The sequence below is a fragment of the Mustelus asterias genome, chromosome 7 (assembly GCF_964213995.1).
Source record: "Mustelus asterias chromosome 7, sMusAst1.hap1.1, whole genome shotgun sequence".
Taxonomy (NCBI): Eukaryota; Metazoa; Chordata; class Chondrichthyes; order Carcharhiniformes; family Triakidae; genus Mustelus; species Mustelus asterias.
The window spans coordinates 1,031,505-1,048,521 of NC_135807.1; the positions used below are offsets into that span (position 1 = coordinate 1,031,505).

General features: G+C 46.9%; 1 protein-coding gene across 4 annotated transcripts in view; it reads right to left on the reverse strand.

Moving 5' to 3' along the window:
- Window positions 1-17,017, reverse strand: part of agap3 (ArfGAP with GTPase domain, ankyrin repeat and PH domain 3) — an 805,117-nt gene that overhangs the window by 413,662 nt on the left and 374,438 nt on the right. For all 4 annotated transcript variants that reach the window (XM_078215551.1, XM_078215552.1, XM_078215555.1 and 1 more), the window contains exon 2: window positions 1,619-1,677. In XM_078215551.1, coding sequence (XP_078071677.1) covers window positions 1,619-1,677 — 59 coding nt within the window. The remainder of the gene's footprint in view (window positions 1-1,618; window positions 1,678-17,017) is intronic.

The window sequence follows — 17,017 nt, forward strand, 5'->3', positions numbered from 1 at the left end:
CATGTAACAAGGAGAGAGCTGGGAAGGGAGAGATCTTCAGGAGGAGGACAACAAAAATGGGTCAAAAAATTAAAGCAAATCACTGCGGATGCTGGGATCGGAAACCAGAAGAGATGTGTGGCTCAAAGACTGGTGTGGGGGAAATGGGTTTTGATTGATTGGCCCTGGGACTGGGGAAAGTGGCAGCTGAAGTGTTGGTATAGCATTCACCTGCACTTTGCTGGTGAACTGTAACACTGCAGCAGCAGAGGGAGCTTTCAGCTCAACAGCACGGGAAAACGGGACCAGGTTTGGGAAAATGTGACAAATTAAATAGGAAAGACAAGTCAAAACAGCAAGGTAGGAATAAGGGAACTGATATTCAGAGTAGCAGGAATGGACAGACTGTACAAGTCTAAGATTCCACAGCAGAAAAGGCTAGATATTTCAAAAATAGCTAAGTCACAGAGGTCTACAGCATGGAAACAGGCCCTTCGGCCCAACTTGTCCATGCCGCCCTTATTTTTTTTAAACCCCTAAGCTAATCCCAATTGCCCGCATTTGGCCCATATCCCTCTATACCCATCGTACCCATGTAACTGTCTAAATGCTTTTTAAAAGATAAAATTGTACCCGCCTCTACTGCTACCTCTGGCAGCTTGTTCCAGACACTCACCACCCTCTGTGTGAAAACATTGCCCCTCTGGACACTTTTGTATCTCTCCCCTCTCACCTTAAACCTATGCCCTCTAGTTTTACACTCCCCTACCTTTGGGAAAAGATATTGACTATCTAGCCGATCTATGCCCCTCATTATTTTATAGACCTCTCCAAGGTCACCACTCAGCCTCCTACGCTCCAGAGAAAAAAGTCCCAGTCTATTCAGCCTCTCCTTATAACTCAATCCATCAAGTCCCGGTAGCATCCTAGTAAATCTTTTCCGCACTCTTTCTACTTTAATAATATCCTTTCTATAATAGGGTGACCAGAACTGCACACAGTTTTCCAAGTATGGCCTTACCAATGTCTTGTACAACTTCAACAAGACATCCCAACTCCTGTATTCAATGTTCTGACCGATGAAACCAAGCATGTCGAATGCCTTCTTCACCACTCTGTCCACCTGTGACACCATTTTCAAGGAGCTATGAACATGTACCCCTAGATCTCTTTGTTCTGTAACTCTCCCCAACGCCCTACCATTAACTAAGTCCTGCCCTGGTTCAATCTACCAAAATGCTTCACCTCGCATTTGTCTAAATTCAACTCCATCTGCCATTCGTCAGCCCACTGGTCCAATTGATCAAGATCCCGTTGCAATTGGAGATAACTTTCTTCACTGTCCACTATGCCACCAATCTTGGTGTCATCTGCAAACTTATTAACCATGCCCCCTATATTCTCATCCAAATTATTGATATAAATGACAAATAACAGTGGGCCCAGCACCGATCCCTGAGGCACTGATCCCTGATCCTTTAGGACCTGACCAGCTTGGTCAATAGTGATGTAACTGAGCCACGCTTGGTAAAGGACAATGAAATCTCCCAGCCAGAGTATATTCTGTGCCCTCAGTGCTTCTTCCAATTGGTGTTTAACATGGAGGAGAATAATTTTTGACAAGTCAAAGATCACTTACCACTTTCAGTTCTGGGACAGACCGGCTCAGTGTCCATTCTTGACTGTTGACAAACGAGTCTGGAAGAAACACCACAGACTATGTTAGTTACAGATTCTCCCCACAGCTAAACAAGAAAGAAATAATCTTCAATATTAACATCTTTCACATTCCTGGAGCATCCCAAAGCACTCAACTGCCATGAAGTTACTTGTGAAATGTCATCACTGCAGTCATGGCACTGAACCAAGGTTAGCATAAGCTGCCAGTGGAGAATTAGCACATTGTTCCATTTAACAACAACTGGGACATGTATCACCTTTAACAGTAAATGCCCCTCAGCATCCCAACACTGCCTGCCTGTACTGAACAGATCAGACTGCAATGTCTGACTGCGTTCATGGGAAAATAAGAGCAGGAAAAGTCATTCTGCCCCATCAGCCCATTCAGCAAGTTATTAGATTCCATGTGACTCGTGCATCAAACCCATTTACCCGCCTCTGTTCCACATCTCTTGATAACCTGACAAAATTCAGTCGGTCTCCCAAACTGAAAACTGACCCAAAGCATCAACATCCTTTGAGGAGAGTGTTCTAGATTTCCACTAGCCTTTATACGAAGAAGTATGAAGCAGAGTTTCATTCCAATTTGAAGACTTGCCCCTTGCACTGGACTCCCTCCACCAGAAATCAAAGTGGGCCAGCCATACCAATACTGTAGCGACAAACGCAAGCTCGAGGCTGGGAATTCTGGAGGGTAACCCACCTCCTGACTCCCCCTGTCCACCAACTACAAAGCAAACATCAGGAGTGTGATGGAATACTCTCCATTTGTCTGGATGGGTGCAGCTCCAACAACACTCAAGAAGCTCGACACCATCCAGGACAAAGCAACCTGCCTGATTGGCACCACATTTACCACTCCCTGAACCACCGACACACAGTGACAGTGTATACCCAATACAAGATGCACCGTGGGAACTCCCCCAGGGTTTCTTAGACAGCACCTTCCCAATTTGGGACCTCTGTCACCTCGCAGGACAAGGGCAACAGATGCCTGAAACTCTACATGAGTGTATCCCTCCTTCCCTCCTCCTCTGACCAATAAAAAGGGCAGACATTACAGGTCAGAAAGTGACGTGAGACCAACGGATGCAGCTGATTGGTGAGTAGGTCCTGGTGGGTATTTCCAAACCATATTAAGTTGAAACTCATTGTTTAGGCAAGGGTAGGGAATTATTTGCTTTATTTCTTTGTCTTTATCAAGTTTTCAAACTTAAAGGATTTAGTCATGGCAGGAGAGTGCAAAGCTGTGGTTTGCTCTTCTTGCTCCACGTGGGAGGCCGGGCAAATTTCCAGTGCCCAGAGCCAGCATGTCTGCAGAAAGTGTGTCCTGCTGCAGCTCCTGGAAGCTTGAGTTTCAGAGCCGGAATGGCAGCTGGGAACACTGGAGCATCCGTGAGTCTGGGAGCATTGTGGGTATCACATCTAGGGAGGTAGTCACACTGCAGCTAAGGAACTTGAGGAATGAAAGGAATGGGTGACCAGCAGGTAGTCCCAGAGAGATAGGCAGGTGGTTCAGGAGTCCCCTGGGGTCTTGCTCACAAATTGGTATTCCATTTTGGAGGTTGATGAGGGCACTGGTTCCTTCAGGGAGTGCAGACAGAGCCAAGTTTCTGGCACCACAAGCAGCCTGTCTGAACAGGAGGGGGGGGAAGAGAGGCAGAGCAATAGTGATAGGGATTCTATAGTCAGGGGAACAGAAAGGCCATCAACGTGACTCCAGGATGGTATGTTGTCTCTCTGGTGCTAGGGTCCGTGATGTCACTAAACAGCTGAAGGGGGAGGATGATAAGGCAGAGGTTATGGTAGATAGAAAGAGGGATGAGGTCTTGCATCAAGAATTCAGGGAATTGGACAATAGACCAAAAAGCAAAATCTTATGAGTTGTAATCTCAGGATTACTCCCAGTGCCAGCGAGCACAGAAGTAGGAGGACAGTGCTGGCGGATGGGATCAGGTGGGAGTTCAGGTGTTTCTAATGTGTCGGTGCGGACTTGATGGGCCGAAAGGCCTCTTCTGCGCTGTATGATTCTATGATCAGCCATGATCATCCTGAATGGCCGGGCGGGTTCAAGGGGCCGAATGCATCAGCCAAACCTGTATCACCTGGACTGGGAAAAGCACGGTGTACGGGAGCTTCCAATCGGCTTGCTCGCAGGGAAAGCAGGAAAGGTGGGGGGAATGCAGCTTGTGCTCAGCATGCTTGTACAACTGTCTCTGGCACCTGGCCAATGGGCATCAGGAGCTGTGAAAGTAAACTGCAGATCCCCGAGACCTTCAGGGGAAACAGCTGAAGGCCAACAGAAGTATTTCCAGACAAGTTGAAGCTGGCCAATGATTGGAGATGGAGGCAGACGCTTCTTGGGGAGTGCGACAAGCATGCTAAAGCAGCAGGTACACACTGAGCAGCATTGACAGCAGCGGAAGGTAAATGCAGGGTTAATTATTACATTCAGACACTACCCAGAGGGACTCCTGCAGTGATGTCCTGGAGCTGAGATGACTGATGTCCAACCACCACAACCATCTTTCTTTGTGCCAGGGATGACTCCAGGCAGCGGAGAGTTTCCCCCTGGTTCCCATTAACTCCAGTTTCACAATGTTATAGAAAATGAAGAGTGTGTTGTTTTATTTTAAGAATTTGTGTTTTGAGTTTCCTAACAGGTGAACTTAGAATCAGAGAAAAGAATCATAGAATCCCTACAGTGCAGAAGGAGGCCATTCAGCCCATCGAGTCTGCACCGACCACAATCCTAGCTCGGCCCTATTCCTGTGACCCCACCTACTTACCCTGACACTGAGGGGCAATTTAACATGGCCAATCAACCTAACCCGCACAACATGCTAGCACCTCTTTTAAAATGTGCCGTGAGGTTATTAAATCCAAGCTTGAAGGAGATGATGATGGATACCGGTCACTGTTCTCCTCACCAGGCATGCTAGCTACCTCAGAGGGGAAATCATTTAGTTTCTCCTTTTCTGTACTGATTCTCCCTTGGTTATTCTGAGACCAGCATATTGTACAACGCAGCAAAGCAACATTGACATCGGCAACAGAAAAACAAAATGTTGTGGGTGCTGGAAATCTGAAATAAAAACTGAAAATACTCAGCAGTCAGACAGCATCTGTGGAGAGAAAGAGCGACACCTGATGGCAGAGTTTGATGGAATTGTAAAGAAAGGGGGCCGATTGTATGGTCCAAATTACACCAAGGGAGTGAAAACCAAAGGAGGCAACATATTTGATTTTATTATTGCATATAATGTATCATTCTGATAGCACAATTATCATAACAATGGTTTTTGTGTTCACTTGTGCCTCTGCTGTAATTATTTGTTTCTTGAATGTTTACGGTGGACCCCCATTTCCATACCCCAATGTGGCCCAAAGGCTGCTTATCACTGATCTGGAAGGACAAGGGGCAGCAGATGCACGGGAACACCAGCCCCTGCAAGTTCCCCTCCCTCCTAATTGGAAAGATATCACTGTCCATTCACTGTCACTGGGTCACAATCCTGTAAACCCACCCCTAACAGGTTTACCACAAGGGCGGCTGCAATTCAAGATGACCAGACCTTCTCAAGAGCAATTAAAATGGGCAATAAATGCTGTGCTTGTCAGTGACACACACATCGCAGGAACAAGTGAAATCCTGCAGCTGTTTTTTAAATATTTACTCTTCGGATGTGAAAGACAAATTTGCATTTATATAGCACCTTTCACAAACGAAGCACATCCCAAGTATTGTAATTTTCTGTAATAGCATCCTCGTGACAACTTGTGTATAAATCCATTGAACCACAGAAAGGTTACAGCACAGAAAGAGGCCATTCAGCCCATCGTGTCTACCTAAACCCATCTTCTAGCACCCGGTCTGTGGGCTTGCAGTTTACAGCACTTTAGGTGCAGATCCAAGTACTTTTTTCAACAAGATGAGATTTTCTGATTCCACCACAACCAGGCAGCAAATTCCAAATACCCCACCCACCCTCTAGGTTGTTTCTTCTGAAGGAACTCTTCAAATTATCATAATCGCACAAGGCTTGGAGGGCCAAAGGGCCTGTTCCTGTGCTGTAATTTGTGTAATTTTCTTTGTTCTTTGTAAATGCAGACAATAAAAATATGACAAAACTTACTCCGACTTATAAATCAAAGAAAGGGTTTAATAAAGAAACTTCATTACTCCAAACTTGCAGCCTCGCCCTGGGCCACTCCAAGCTCCCCACAATTCGCAACAGGTTCTCATTTATAATGAATAAGCTGGTCAGATCCCATCATTCTGTAATTGGTTCCATGGTTTACTGGCTCAGCTGACCCTTACAGCTTCTTACCATTGGTCACATTACATCCAATACAAAGTTGTCACCGGTTACATTCTAACATAGATGATGAAGTTTTTCCTCGTGTCCGCTCTGGCAATCACCCTAAATCCATGCCTCCTGGTAACTGACCTCTCCGTTAGGGGAAACAGGGAGTCCCTGTCGACACTATCCAGGTCCCTCATAATCTTATATACCCCGATGTAGCAGCAATCATAATATAATTGAATTTTACATTCTGTCTGAGGGAGAGAAGAGTGCATCCAAGACTACTATTTTAAACTTAAATAAAGGCAATGACGAGGGCATGAAAGTGGTGCTAGCGAGAGTAACTGGCAATTTTCCCCAGGGTAAAACTAGAGATGTTTAGTGGCTGACATTTGAAACGATCTTTCACAATATACGGAATAGACGCATTCCAATGAGAAAGAAAAACTTCAACAAGGGCATAACCATGTTTAACTAAAAAACTTCAGAAGAGTGGGCAGAATTTCCAGGCTGCTCACGCTGGGAGGATTCTCCAGTCCCGCTGCAGTGAACGGAGGTTTGGCTGAGCCCCAGATTCTCCATCCTCGCTTGCAGTGGCTGCAGGACGCAAGCGGCTAGAAAATTCCAGCCAGTATTAAACTTAAAGAGAAGGCATTTACTTGCGTAAAGACGGGGAGCAGAAGATTGGAAAGAATAGAAAGAATGTCAAAGAATGACACAAGATTGATAAGGAGGGAGCAACTGGAGCACAAGAGAAAGCTGGCCATTCACATAAACACAGAGTTTCATAGATATTTCAATGAGAAAAGAGTTAACAAAGCGAGCACTGGTCCCAGAGACAGTGCGTCTGGGGGATTGATAATGAAAGCGGGACGATAGCAGATGAATTGAAGGGATATTTTGCAACTGTCTTCACTACAGAGAACACAAGTAACATCTCAGAACTCGCAGTAAATAAGGAAGTGGGAGAAGGGACGGGGAACTGGAGAAAATTACAATCAACAGACAAATGGTATGGAGCAAATTGTTGGGTCTGTGGGCTGACAAATCCTTGGGTCTGGGTGGACTTTACCCTCAGGTCTCGGAGAGGCGAATGAGATATTTGATGCATTGGTCTTAATTTTCAAAAATTCTCGAGGCATGGAAGGTTCCATTTGATGGAAAGATAGCAAATGTAACTCCTTTATTCAAAGGGAGGGTGACAGAAAGCAGGAAACTACTGGCCAGTTCGCTGACTGTCAGAGGGAAATTGTTGGAGGCCATTTTTAAAGATGTTCTAGTGGGACACTTGGAAAAATTCAAGGCAATCCGGCAGAGTCAACATGGTTTTGTGAAAAGGAAATCATTTTTAACCAATTTATTGAAGTTCTTTCGAAAGTGTCAGTGGATAAAGCTGGATGTTTTGTAATTAGATTTACAGAAGGTACCACATCAAAGGTTACTGCATAAAATAAAAGCTGATGGTGTAGGGGAACATATTGACCTGGATTAAAGATCGGCTAGCTAACAGGAAGGACATGATGAGCAGGGTTTTCCAGCCACGAAGCTGGAAAATCCCACCCGAGGTCAACGGACCTTTCCACGGTCCGCCCATCGCCCGCTAAGATTCCCATGGCAGGCAGAACGGGAACATTCACCCCGATGTGTGGTGTGCCACAGGGATCAGTGATGGGGCCTCAACATTTTACAATGTATATCAATGACTAGTATGAAGGAACTGAAGATATGGTTACTAAATACGCTGACGACACAAAGATAGATAGGAAAGTAAATAGTGAAGAGGATGTAAGGATGCAAGAGAACACAGATAGATTAAGTGAGTAGGCAAAAATCGAGCACATAGAGTATAGTATGGGAAAATGTGAAATGGATAGATTTCTGGATACTCATGACATCAAGGGATATGGAGATCGTGTGGAAAGGATCGTGTGGACAGCGGCACTGAGGTAAATGATCTGCCATGATCAAATTGAATGGCCTGTTCCTATGTTCACAGAAGGAGGCTGTTTGGCCTCTCATGTCTGTGCTGGCTCTCTGAAGGATCAATCTGTGCTCTCTTTTGGATGAGACATTAAACCAAGGGCCTGTCTGCCCTCTCAGGTGAATGTTAAAGGCCCCGAACCAAGATTCCTAGAACAGCAGAGGAGTTCTTCAGATGTCTGGGCCAACATTAATTCCTCAATTAACATCCAGTTTGACTAGTTCATCTATTTATAATTGCTGTTTTTAAAATCAGGTAGGCACAAGTCTACATTGGGGCGGCACAGTGGCACAATGGTGAGCACTGCTGTCTCTCAGCGCCAGGGTTCGACTGGGTTCGATTCCTGGCTTGGGTCACCGTCCGTGTGGAGTTTGCATGTTCTCCCCATGTCTGCGTGGGTTTCCTCCCACAGTCCAAAGATGTGCAGGTTAGGTTAATTGGACACATTAAATTAGTGTCAGGCGGATTTGCAGGGTAAATATGCGGGGTTAAGGGGATAGGGCTTGGGTGGGATTGTGGTCGGTGCTGACTCAATGTGCTGAATGGCCTCCTTCTGCACTGTAGGGATTCTACAATTCTAAGTCCATCCTGTCACCTGTGCACTCACACTCCACCTTTCAGTGAATCATAGAATCCCTCCAGTGCAGAAGGAGGCCATGAGACTCATCAAGTTTGTTCCGACAGCAATCCCGCCCAGGCCCTATCCCCGTAACCCCACATATTTACCCTCCCAATCCCCTGACACTAAGGGGCAATTTTCCAAGACCAATCAACCTAACCTGCACATCTTTGGACTGTGGGAGGAAACCGGAGCACCCGGAGGAAACCCATGCAGACACAGGGAGAATGTGCAAGCCCCACACAGATAGTGACCCAAGCCGGGAATGAAACCCGGGTCCCTGGCATTGTGAGGCAGCAGTGCCACCCACTGTGGAATTCCCCTCTCCCCATACTGACAGCATCTGCAACCAAACCTCCTTCACTGACGCAAACTAGCAAGAGAGGATGGGAAGAATGTGAACAACATAAACTCAGTAAAAGTTTTAACAACGCCAAGTTAAAGTCCAACAGGTTTATTTGGTAGCAAATGCCATTAGCTTTCGGAGCACTGCTCCTTCCTCAGATGGAGTCTCCAACGCCGGCATCTCCACATCAGAACAACATAAACTGTCAGGCGGAATGAAGTCACGGCATTCCGCTGTTATCCAGAAACCTCAAAAAGGGTCAAAATCGTGATTAGGCCAGATGTTGGCAAACTGTCGAACTTACACAGGACAAACACAGCATTTTAAAATACAAATATGACACAGTGACTGTGTATACTTCTAGTTCCAGCCCAGTGTTACACTACACGCTGGAGATCTCTCAGTTCAAGCACTGTTATCACCCAGTTCAGTAACTGGTGCCATCATTGCGAGATCCCACAACCATAAACAATCGCTCTGTAAGAGATTGAAGCTGTAAATGTCCAAGGGGTTATAGATTCTGAAACGCACACACAGTAACCCGCTTCCATTTACATATCTATGGATCAGGCTGGGGCACTGTGGAGTGAGCTGCTATCTGCAGACAGTGCCCGATATGAAGTGTTAACTATACAGTGGGTGTGGTTTGCTTTAGGTGCTCCTGGAATAGTTTGCTCTGGTCTCGAGCAGTGACTGTGCCCTCAGTAAAATCTGGAGTGGAGACAGGCGGGATTGTATCACGTGCTGATGAACTCATGAGCTGCTTCAAGAAGTACACAGAGCTAATGCCAAAATCCCCCAAGTTTGAACCCGCATTCATGCTCTGTAAGATTGGCAGCGGGGTTCAAGATCCGGAAGTAGCAGTTCTCGCTGAAGAGAAAGTGACATCGGATATTCCCAACGTCAGACATACGTTTCCATGGATTTTAAAATACTTAACACGCCCCTCACCATCTCTTCAAACCCCACTGACTCGTTAGGGTCTCCCCACAGACACAAAGATATAAGTGTAGCCCCCAGGGGACATGGACAGGCAGTGCCTCAGCAATGCCTCCTGACAGTGCCCCTTGGCACAGGTTGGCACTGCCAAGTTGGCACCATGCCATCTTATGTTTGGTGGGGGCAATGATCCGGGGGGGGGGGGGGGGGGGGGTTAGAGTGAATGCTGGCGCTGACCAGGCTGAAGTGGGAAGCCTCTGAGGCCTCCATGGTGGGGGGGGGGGGGGGGGGGTTGTTGATTGCTGCTGTGACTGGTGCACCTTCTAAAGATGGTGCCCCGATCTCTGTGCAGCCGGGTTTTACCATCGTGTTGAGGACCCCGGCCCCCTCACCACCCCGACCCCTTTAGGACAGTGTGAAACACGCCCCCTTGATTTATTTTGGCAGAGTGTGGTAAGATCTGGAGAGAAAACCGACCGGTTTCTCTGGAGAGAAACACACCCATTTTCTCGCCAAAAACAACACTACCATTTTTTGTTAAGATTTAGCCTTTACTCTTAACTGAAGCGAATATTGAGCACACCCCGTCCCAACCAATACAGACAAACTTGTGGAACAGCTGCAGGGACTGCAGTGCTTCAAGCAGATTCACTTCTCAGGGTATCGAGAGCGGGGCAACACAGTTTGAGCTGGCTGTTCAGGGGATGCTGTCAGGAAGCTTTTATTACACAAAGAGGCTGGAGATCAAGTGGAAATCTCAAAGCTAAGATCAATAGATTTTTGTTGGGGAAAAGTATTAAAGGTTATGGAATCAGTCCAGATAGATGGAGTTAAGATATAGATATTGAATAGTGCCAGATCTCACAAGGGCTGAATGGACTGTTCCTGTGTGGTTTGTAAATGTGGTTCTGTCACTGACAACCACATCCAAAGAACATATTTCAAAATATAGTCCAGAGGAAGTTACCATCCAATCTGAAACGGGACTGAGAGAAGAAGGAATCACATTTTCTCAGGTCAGTCAGTGTCTGTGGAGTGAACAGATGTGTTCCCATTTCAGTGTTGACCCTTTGTCCAGTTCCCCCCACAGTTGCTGTCTGCTTGCTGCATGCTCTCATTATCAGCATCCACACTTTCTGTTTTGGATCTAATATAAATCAATACAGATCAGCAACATACCAGACGAGTGCAAATGTATGAGGGTTAAACCCCTCCAGAAGTAACTCTGAATAACTAAATACCAAATTCAACCTCATTGTTCAAAATCCAGAACAACACAGGACTGAGGTTGAACTCAACGATCCACTGAACCGAGTCACCCGAGGGAAAGGGGAGAAATTGCTGCTCATATTCTTTATCAACTGGTCTTGTGTTCGATGTTGGAGGTTATTTGCCGATAAGGCAACAATGCTAAGACCAACCCTTTCCAAACCTCAGGCATATGAAGTACAAAGAGGATAAATCAGTGAGTGCGAAATGAACAAGTGGCAGCCTGGGCCGTGTGGCTGGAGAGCCCAGAAATACAGAGTGACTTTCAAAGGGGGAAAGATCTTTTCCCAGCCAGAGCTTCAGTCCACTTTCAAACACATTATCACTCCACCGTGTCTCAGTCCAAAAGCTGTCAATTGTTCACCTTTGATGAGTTAAGGAGAGCTGCAAATTCTTGCTCTCTCAATTACTTCAGAACAAACTGACTCATTGGAGCCTGTGGTTCACCGAAGGGCTTGGCTCGGAATATACTTGTTACTGCATGTTACCTGTTGTGTGATTGCTGCTGACTACAGAACACTTCCCCAAGTCAAAGCATGAAGAGCAATCGCAGTGACACAGACACACACACACTTTCAAAACAACTCCCTGCACTCTTCATGCCAAGAAAGAATACAACTCATGTTGTCCATGTTTGTTCTAGGCATTGGTAACTTGAGATTATAGTAAATCCTGTCCCCACTAGTACTGTACCCCAATGTTATACAGTGACAGACCCATCCCCACCAGTACTGTACCCCAGTGTTTAAAATACAGTAACAGACCCATCCCCACCAGTCCAGTACCCAGTGTTATACAGTGAGAGACCCGTCCCCACTAGTACTGCACCCCAGTTTATACAGCGACAGACCTGTCCCCACCAGTACTGTGTCCATGTTATACAGTGACAGACCCATCCCCACCAGTACTGTATCCCAGTGTTATAGTGACACACCCGTAACCGCCAGTACTGTACCCTAGTGTTATACAGTGACAGACCTGCACCTTTTGGGAAGCAAATGTTAGATTGATCAAATTATCCTTTTAGATGTGACCCAGGTTCAGCAGGTCAACATTTGTCATGGCATTGCAGGATATTTTTCACAGTCATACAATCTCTGAAAGCGGAAGGGCATGTTAGTAGGGTGGTGAAAAAGGCATATGGGACACTCGCCTTTATCAACCGAGGTATAGATTACAAAATCAGGGAAGTCGTGTTGAAGTTGGACAGAACTTTGGTGAGGCCACAGCTGGAGCACTGTGTGCAGTTCTGGTCACCACATTATAGGAAGGATGTGATTGCACTGGAGGGGGTGCAGAGGAGATTCACCAGGATGCTGCCTGGGATGGAGCATTTAAGTTATGACGAGAGGTTGGTTAGGCTTGGGTTGTTTTCATTGGAACAGAGAAGACTGAGGGGGCGACCTGATCGAGGTGTACAAGATTATGAGGGACATGAACAGAGTGGATAAGGAGCAGCTGTTCCCCTTAGTTGGAGGGTCAGTCACGAGGGGACATAGGTTCAAGGTGAGAGGCAGGAGGTTTGGTGGGGGGATGTGAAGAAAATCCTTTTTACTCAGAGGGTGGTGATGGTCTGGAATCCGCTGCCTGGGAGGGTGGTGGGGACGGGTTGCCTCACATCCTTTAAAAAGTACCTGGATGAGCACTTGACACATCAAAACATTCAGGGCTTTGGGCCAAGTGCTGGCAGATGGGGTTAGGTGGGAGTTCAGGTGTTTCTAATGTGTGGGTGCAGACTTGATGGGCTGAAGGGCCTCTTCTGCGCTGTAAGATTCTATGATAACTGTTAAGAATTTTTAAAAACATGGATCTGACCGTCACTGGCTAGCCCAGCAATTGTTGCCCATCCCTAATTGACCTTTAGAAAATGGTGGTGAGCATCCTTCTTGAACTGCTGCAGTCCATAAATTCTAGGTACACTCACAGTGTAGGAAGGGCTTTCCAGGATTTTGACCCAGCGACAGTGAAGGAACGGTGATATAGTTCCAAGTCAGGATGGTGAGTGACTTGAAGGAAAACTTGCAGGTGGTGGTGCCCTTGTCCTTCCAGATGGTAGAGGTCGTGGGTTTGGAAGGTGCTGCCTAAGAAACTTTGGTGAGTCCCTGCAGTGCATCTTGTAGATAGTACACACTGCTGATACTGTGTGTCAGTGGTGGAGGGAGTGAATGTTGTGGATGGGGTGCCAATCAAGCGGGGGCTGCTTTGTTCTGGATTCTGTTAGAGTCCCAGAAACTACAAGATAACATTTTCTCTCAATTTCCAGGGACTTCACTAAGCCATCAACCCATTTGTCAACACGGAATTTCCAGATGGTTTGAACCAATGGACCTCTGGGCACGTGTTCATGAGCCAGTGGCAACAGCACAAGTCAATGGCAGACACCTGTCTTGATCCGGCAACAATATCTGTGGCTTGTCTTCGTTCAGAGTGCTGCACTGGGAGTAACACATTGCTGCAGCATTCAGCAGATGTATTTTTCCATCAAGCGCACTGTGCACTTGTCAGCTTCTGGTTTGCTCTTCCTCTCGAGTGGATCATTGCTCATTTGACTTTGATCAGAAATTATTTCTCACGGAATGCTAAGTGGTCAGTGTCGATATTCAACTATTCCCCCTTGTTTTATTTATTAGTGTCACAAATAACATTAACACTGCAATTAAGTTACTGTGAAAATCCCAAGGAGTGGCACAGTGGTTAGCACTGCTACATCGCAGCACCAGGGACCCGGATTCGATTCCCGGCTTGGGTCACTGTCTGTGCGGAATCTGTACGTTCTCCCGTGTCTGCGTGGGTTTCCTCTGAGTGCTCCGGTTTCCTCCCACAGTCCGAAAGACGTGCTGGTTAGGTGCATTGGCCGTGCTAAATTCTCTCTCAGTGTTACCCGAACAGGCGCGTTGGAAATATATAGAACATAGAACAGTACAGCACAGAACAGGCCCTTCGGCCCACGATGTTGTGCCGAGCTTTAGCTGAAACCAAGATCAAGCTATCCCACTCCCTATCATCCTGGTGTGCTCCATGTGCCTATCCAATAACCGCTTAAATGTTCCTAAAGTGTCTGACTCCACTATCACTGCAGGCAGTCCATTCCACACCCCAACCACTCTCTGCGTAAAGAACCTACCTCTGATATCCTTCCTGTATCTCCCACCACGAACCCTATAGTTATGCCCCCTTGTAATAGCTCCATCCACCCGAGGAAATAGTCTTTGAACGTTCACTCTATCTATCCCCTTCATCATTTTATAAACCTCTATTAAGTCTCCCCTCAGCCTCCTCCGCTCCAGAGAGAACAGCCCTAGCTCCCTCAACCTTTCCTCATAAGACCTACCCTCCAAACCAGGCAGCATCCTGGTAAATCTCCTCTGCACTCTTTCCAGTGCTTCCACATCCTTCTTATAGTGAGGTGACCAGAACTGCACACATTATTCCAAATATATCACCGTTCCTTCACTGTTGCTGGGTCAAAATCCTAGAAAGCCCTTCCTACACTGAGTGTACCTAGAATTTATGGACTGCAGCAGTTCAAGAAGGATGCTCACCACCATTTTCTCAAGGTCAATTAGGGATGGGCAACAATTGCTGGGCTAGCCAGTGACGGCCAGATCCATGTTTTTAAAAATTCTTAACTGTTATCATAGAATCTTACAGCGCTGAAGAGGCCCTTCAGCCCATCAAGTCTGCACCCACACATTAGAAACACCTGAACTCCCACCTAATCCTGAGATTTTCACAATAACTTCATTGCAGTGTTAATGTAAGCCTACTTGTGACACTAATAAATAGACTTTAAAACTTTAAAGGGGTGGCATGATGGCACAGTGGTTAACACTGCTACCTCACAATGCCAAGGACCCCGGTTTGAGTCCGATGGGTGACTGTGGAGTCTGCACATTCTCTCCGTGTCTGCCGGGGTTTCCTCCGGGTGTTCCAGTTTCCTCCCACAGTCAAAAGATGTGCGGGTTAGGTGGAGTGGCCATGTTAAATGCACGGGGTTATGGCGATAGAGCAAAGGGGAGAGCCTGGGTGGAATGCTTGGAGAGTCAGTGCAGATCTGATGGGCTGAATGGTCTATTTCTGCACTGTATGGTTGTAACATCTCCCACAATTTATTAAGACCAATGGCTCGATCTTAGATAATTTGAACCATTTCCCGTATCTTGGGAGTTCCTCTTGACAAGGCAGACATAGACGATGAAATTTATCATTGCCTCCAGTGTGTGCTGGTTCAGTCTGGTTAACACCAGGCTCCCAAAGCAATTGTTCTAACCGGAACTCGGTTGTGGCAGGAGTCTCTCAGGAGGACAAGGAAAACAAAACACTTTAGGGATGATCTCAAAGAATCCCTGGAGAGGTCAAACATTCCGCCAACTGATTGGATCTGCAGTGATTGATCTGAGTGACTGAAGGGCATGGCATTCATTGATTATTGATCAATGTCCGGTCTCTGCTTCCCCCGTATTTCCCAGTCTGGCTGAGAGCGTTGGCCTCTCTGCATCAACAGTCTGTCTGGGCTCACACCTGATGAAGTTGGACAAAGTGCTGCTAATACACCCCCACATGAGTCAGACACTGCGAGAGGAGGAAGATAATAACAGTCGAGTGTGTGGAGTAGTGCAAGAGATGAAGATCATGTGGGGCACCTGACACATTCCCCTGTCTGTTCTTCACACATGTCCTGGGGTCAAGACCAGTGTGCATGGGTTCAGTATGTGAGACCATCTTTATTTGCAATTAATGTATAGAAGCCAAATAATAACAAGATGGTGAGAGTGTGATAACAAGTCAGAGACACTCCATCGACACTGTGGCACAGTGGTTAGCACTGTTGCCTCACAGCGCCAGGCACCCAGGTTCAATTCCTGGCTCAGGTCACCATCCGTGCGGAGTCTGCACGTTCTTCCCATGTCCACCTACTGTGGTTGACAGGGCTCTCAACTGCGTCCAACCCATCCCCCAGACCACTGATCCTCCCCCCTCCTAAAATGAGGATAGGCTCCCCCTTTCCTCACTTTTCATCCCACCAGCCTTCACATTCAAAGGATCATCCTCCGCCATTTCCACCAACTCCAGCATGATGCCACAACCCAACACATCTTTCCCTCACCCTCCACTTTCAGCATTCCGCAGGGACCGTTCTCTCCGGGACACCCTGGTCCACTCCTCCATCACACCCAACACCTCACCCTCTGCCCACGGCACCTTCCCATGCAATCACAGAAGGTGCAACTCCTGCCCCTTTACCACCTCCCTGCTCACCGTCCCAGGCCCTAAACACCCCTTTCAGGTGCCACCCATCAGTGCTTCACATGCACCTCCTTCAATCTGGTCTGTTGCATTCACTGCTCCCAATGCGGTCTACTCGACATCAGAGAGACCAAACACAGATTGGGTGACCGCTTTGCTGAACACCTTCAGTCTGTCCACACGCAGGCACCTGTCCTTCCTGTCGCGTGCCACTTCAACACACCACCCTGCCCTCCGCCCACATGTCCATCCTTGGCCTTTTGCAATGTTCCAGTGAACCCCAACACAAACTGGAGAAACAGCATCTCATTTTCTGATTGGGTACTTTACAGCCTTCTGGACTAAACATTGAGCTCAACAACTTCAGCGGATGAACTCTCCCCTCCACCTTCACCTCATTTCCATTTAATTTATTTCATTTAATCTCATTCACAGGGAGAATGTGCAAACTCCACAGTGACAGTGATGCAAGCCGAGAATTGAACCCGGGTCCCTGACGCTGTGAAGCAGCAGTGGTAACCACTGTGCCATCGTGCCGCCCATTGTTGTGCTTTGTCTGCTGGTTGGAGGCAGACCTTAATTTTCCCGATGTTTAGTGAAAGGATCTTTCTCTCATATGCTTCAGGTTAGGAGTCAACAATGACCTGGAG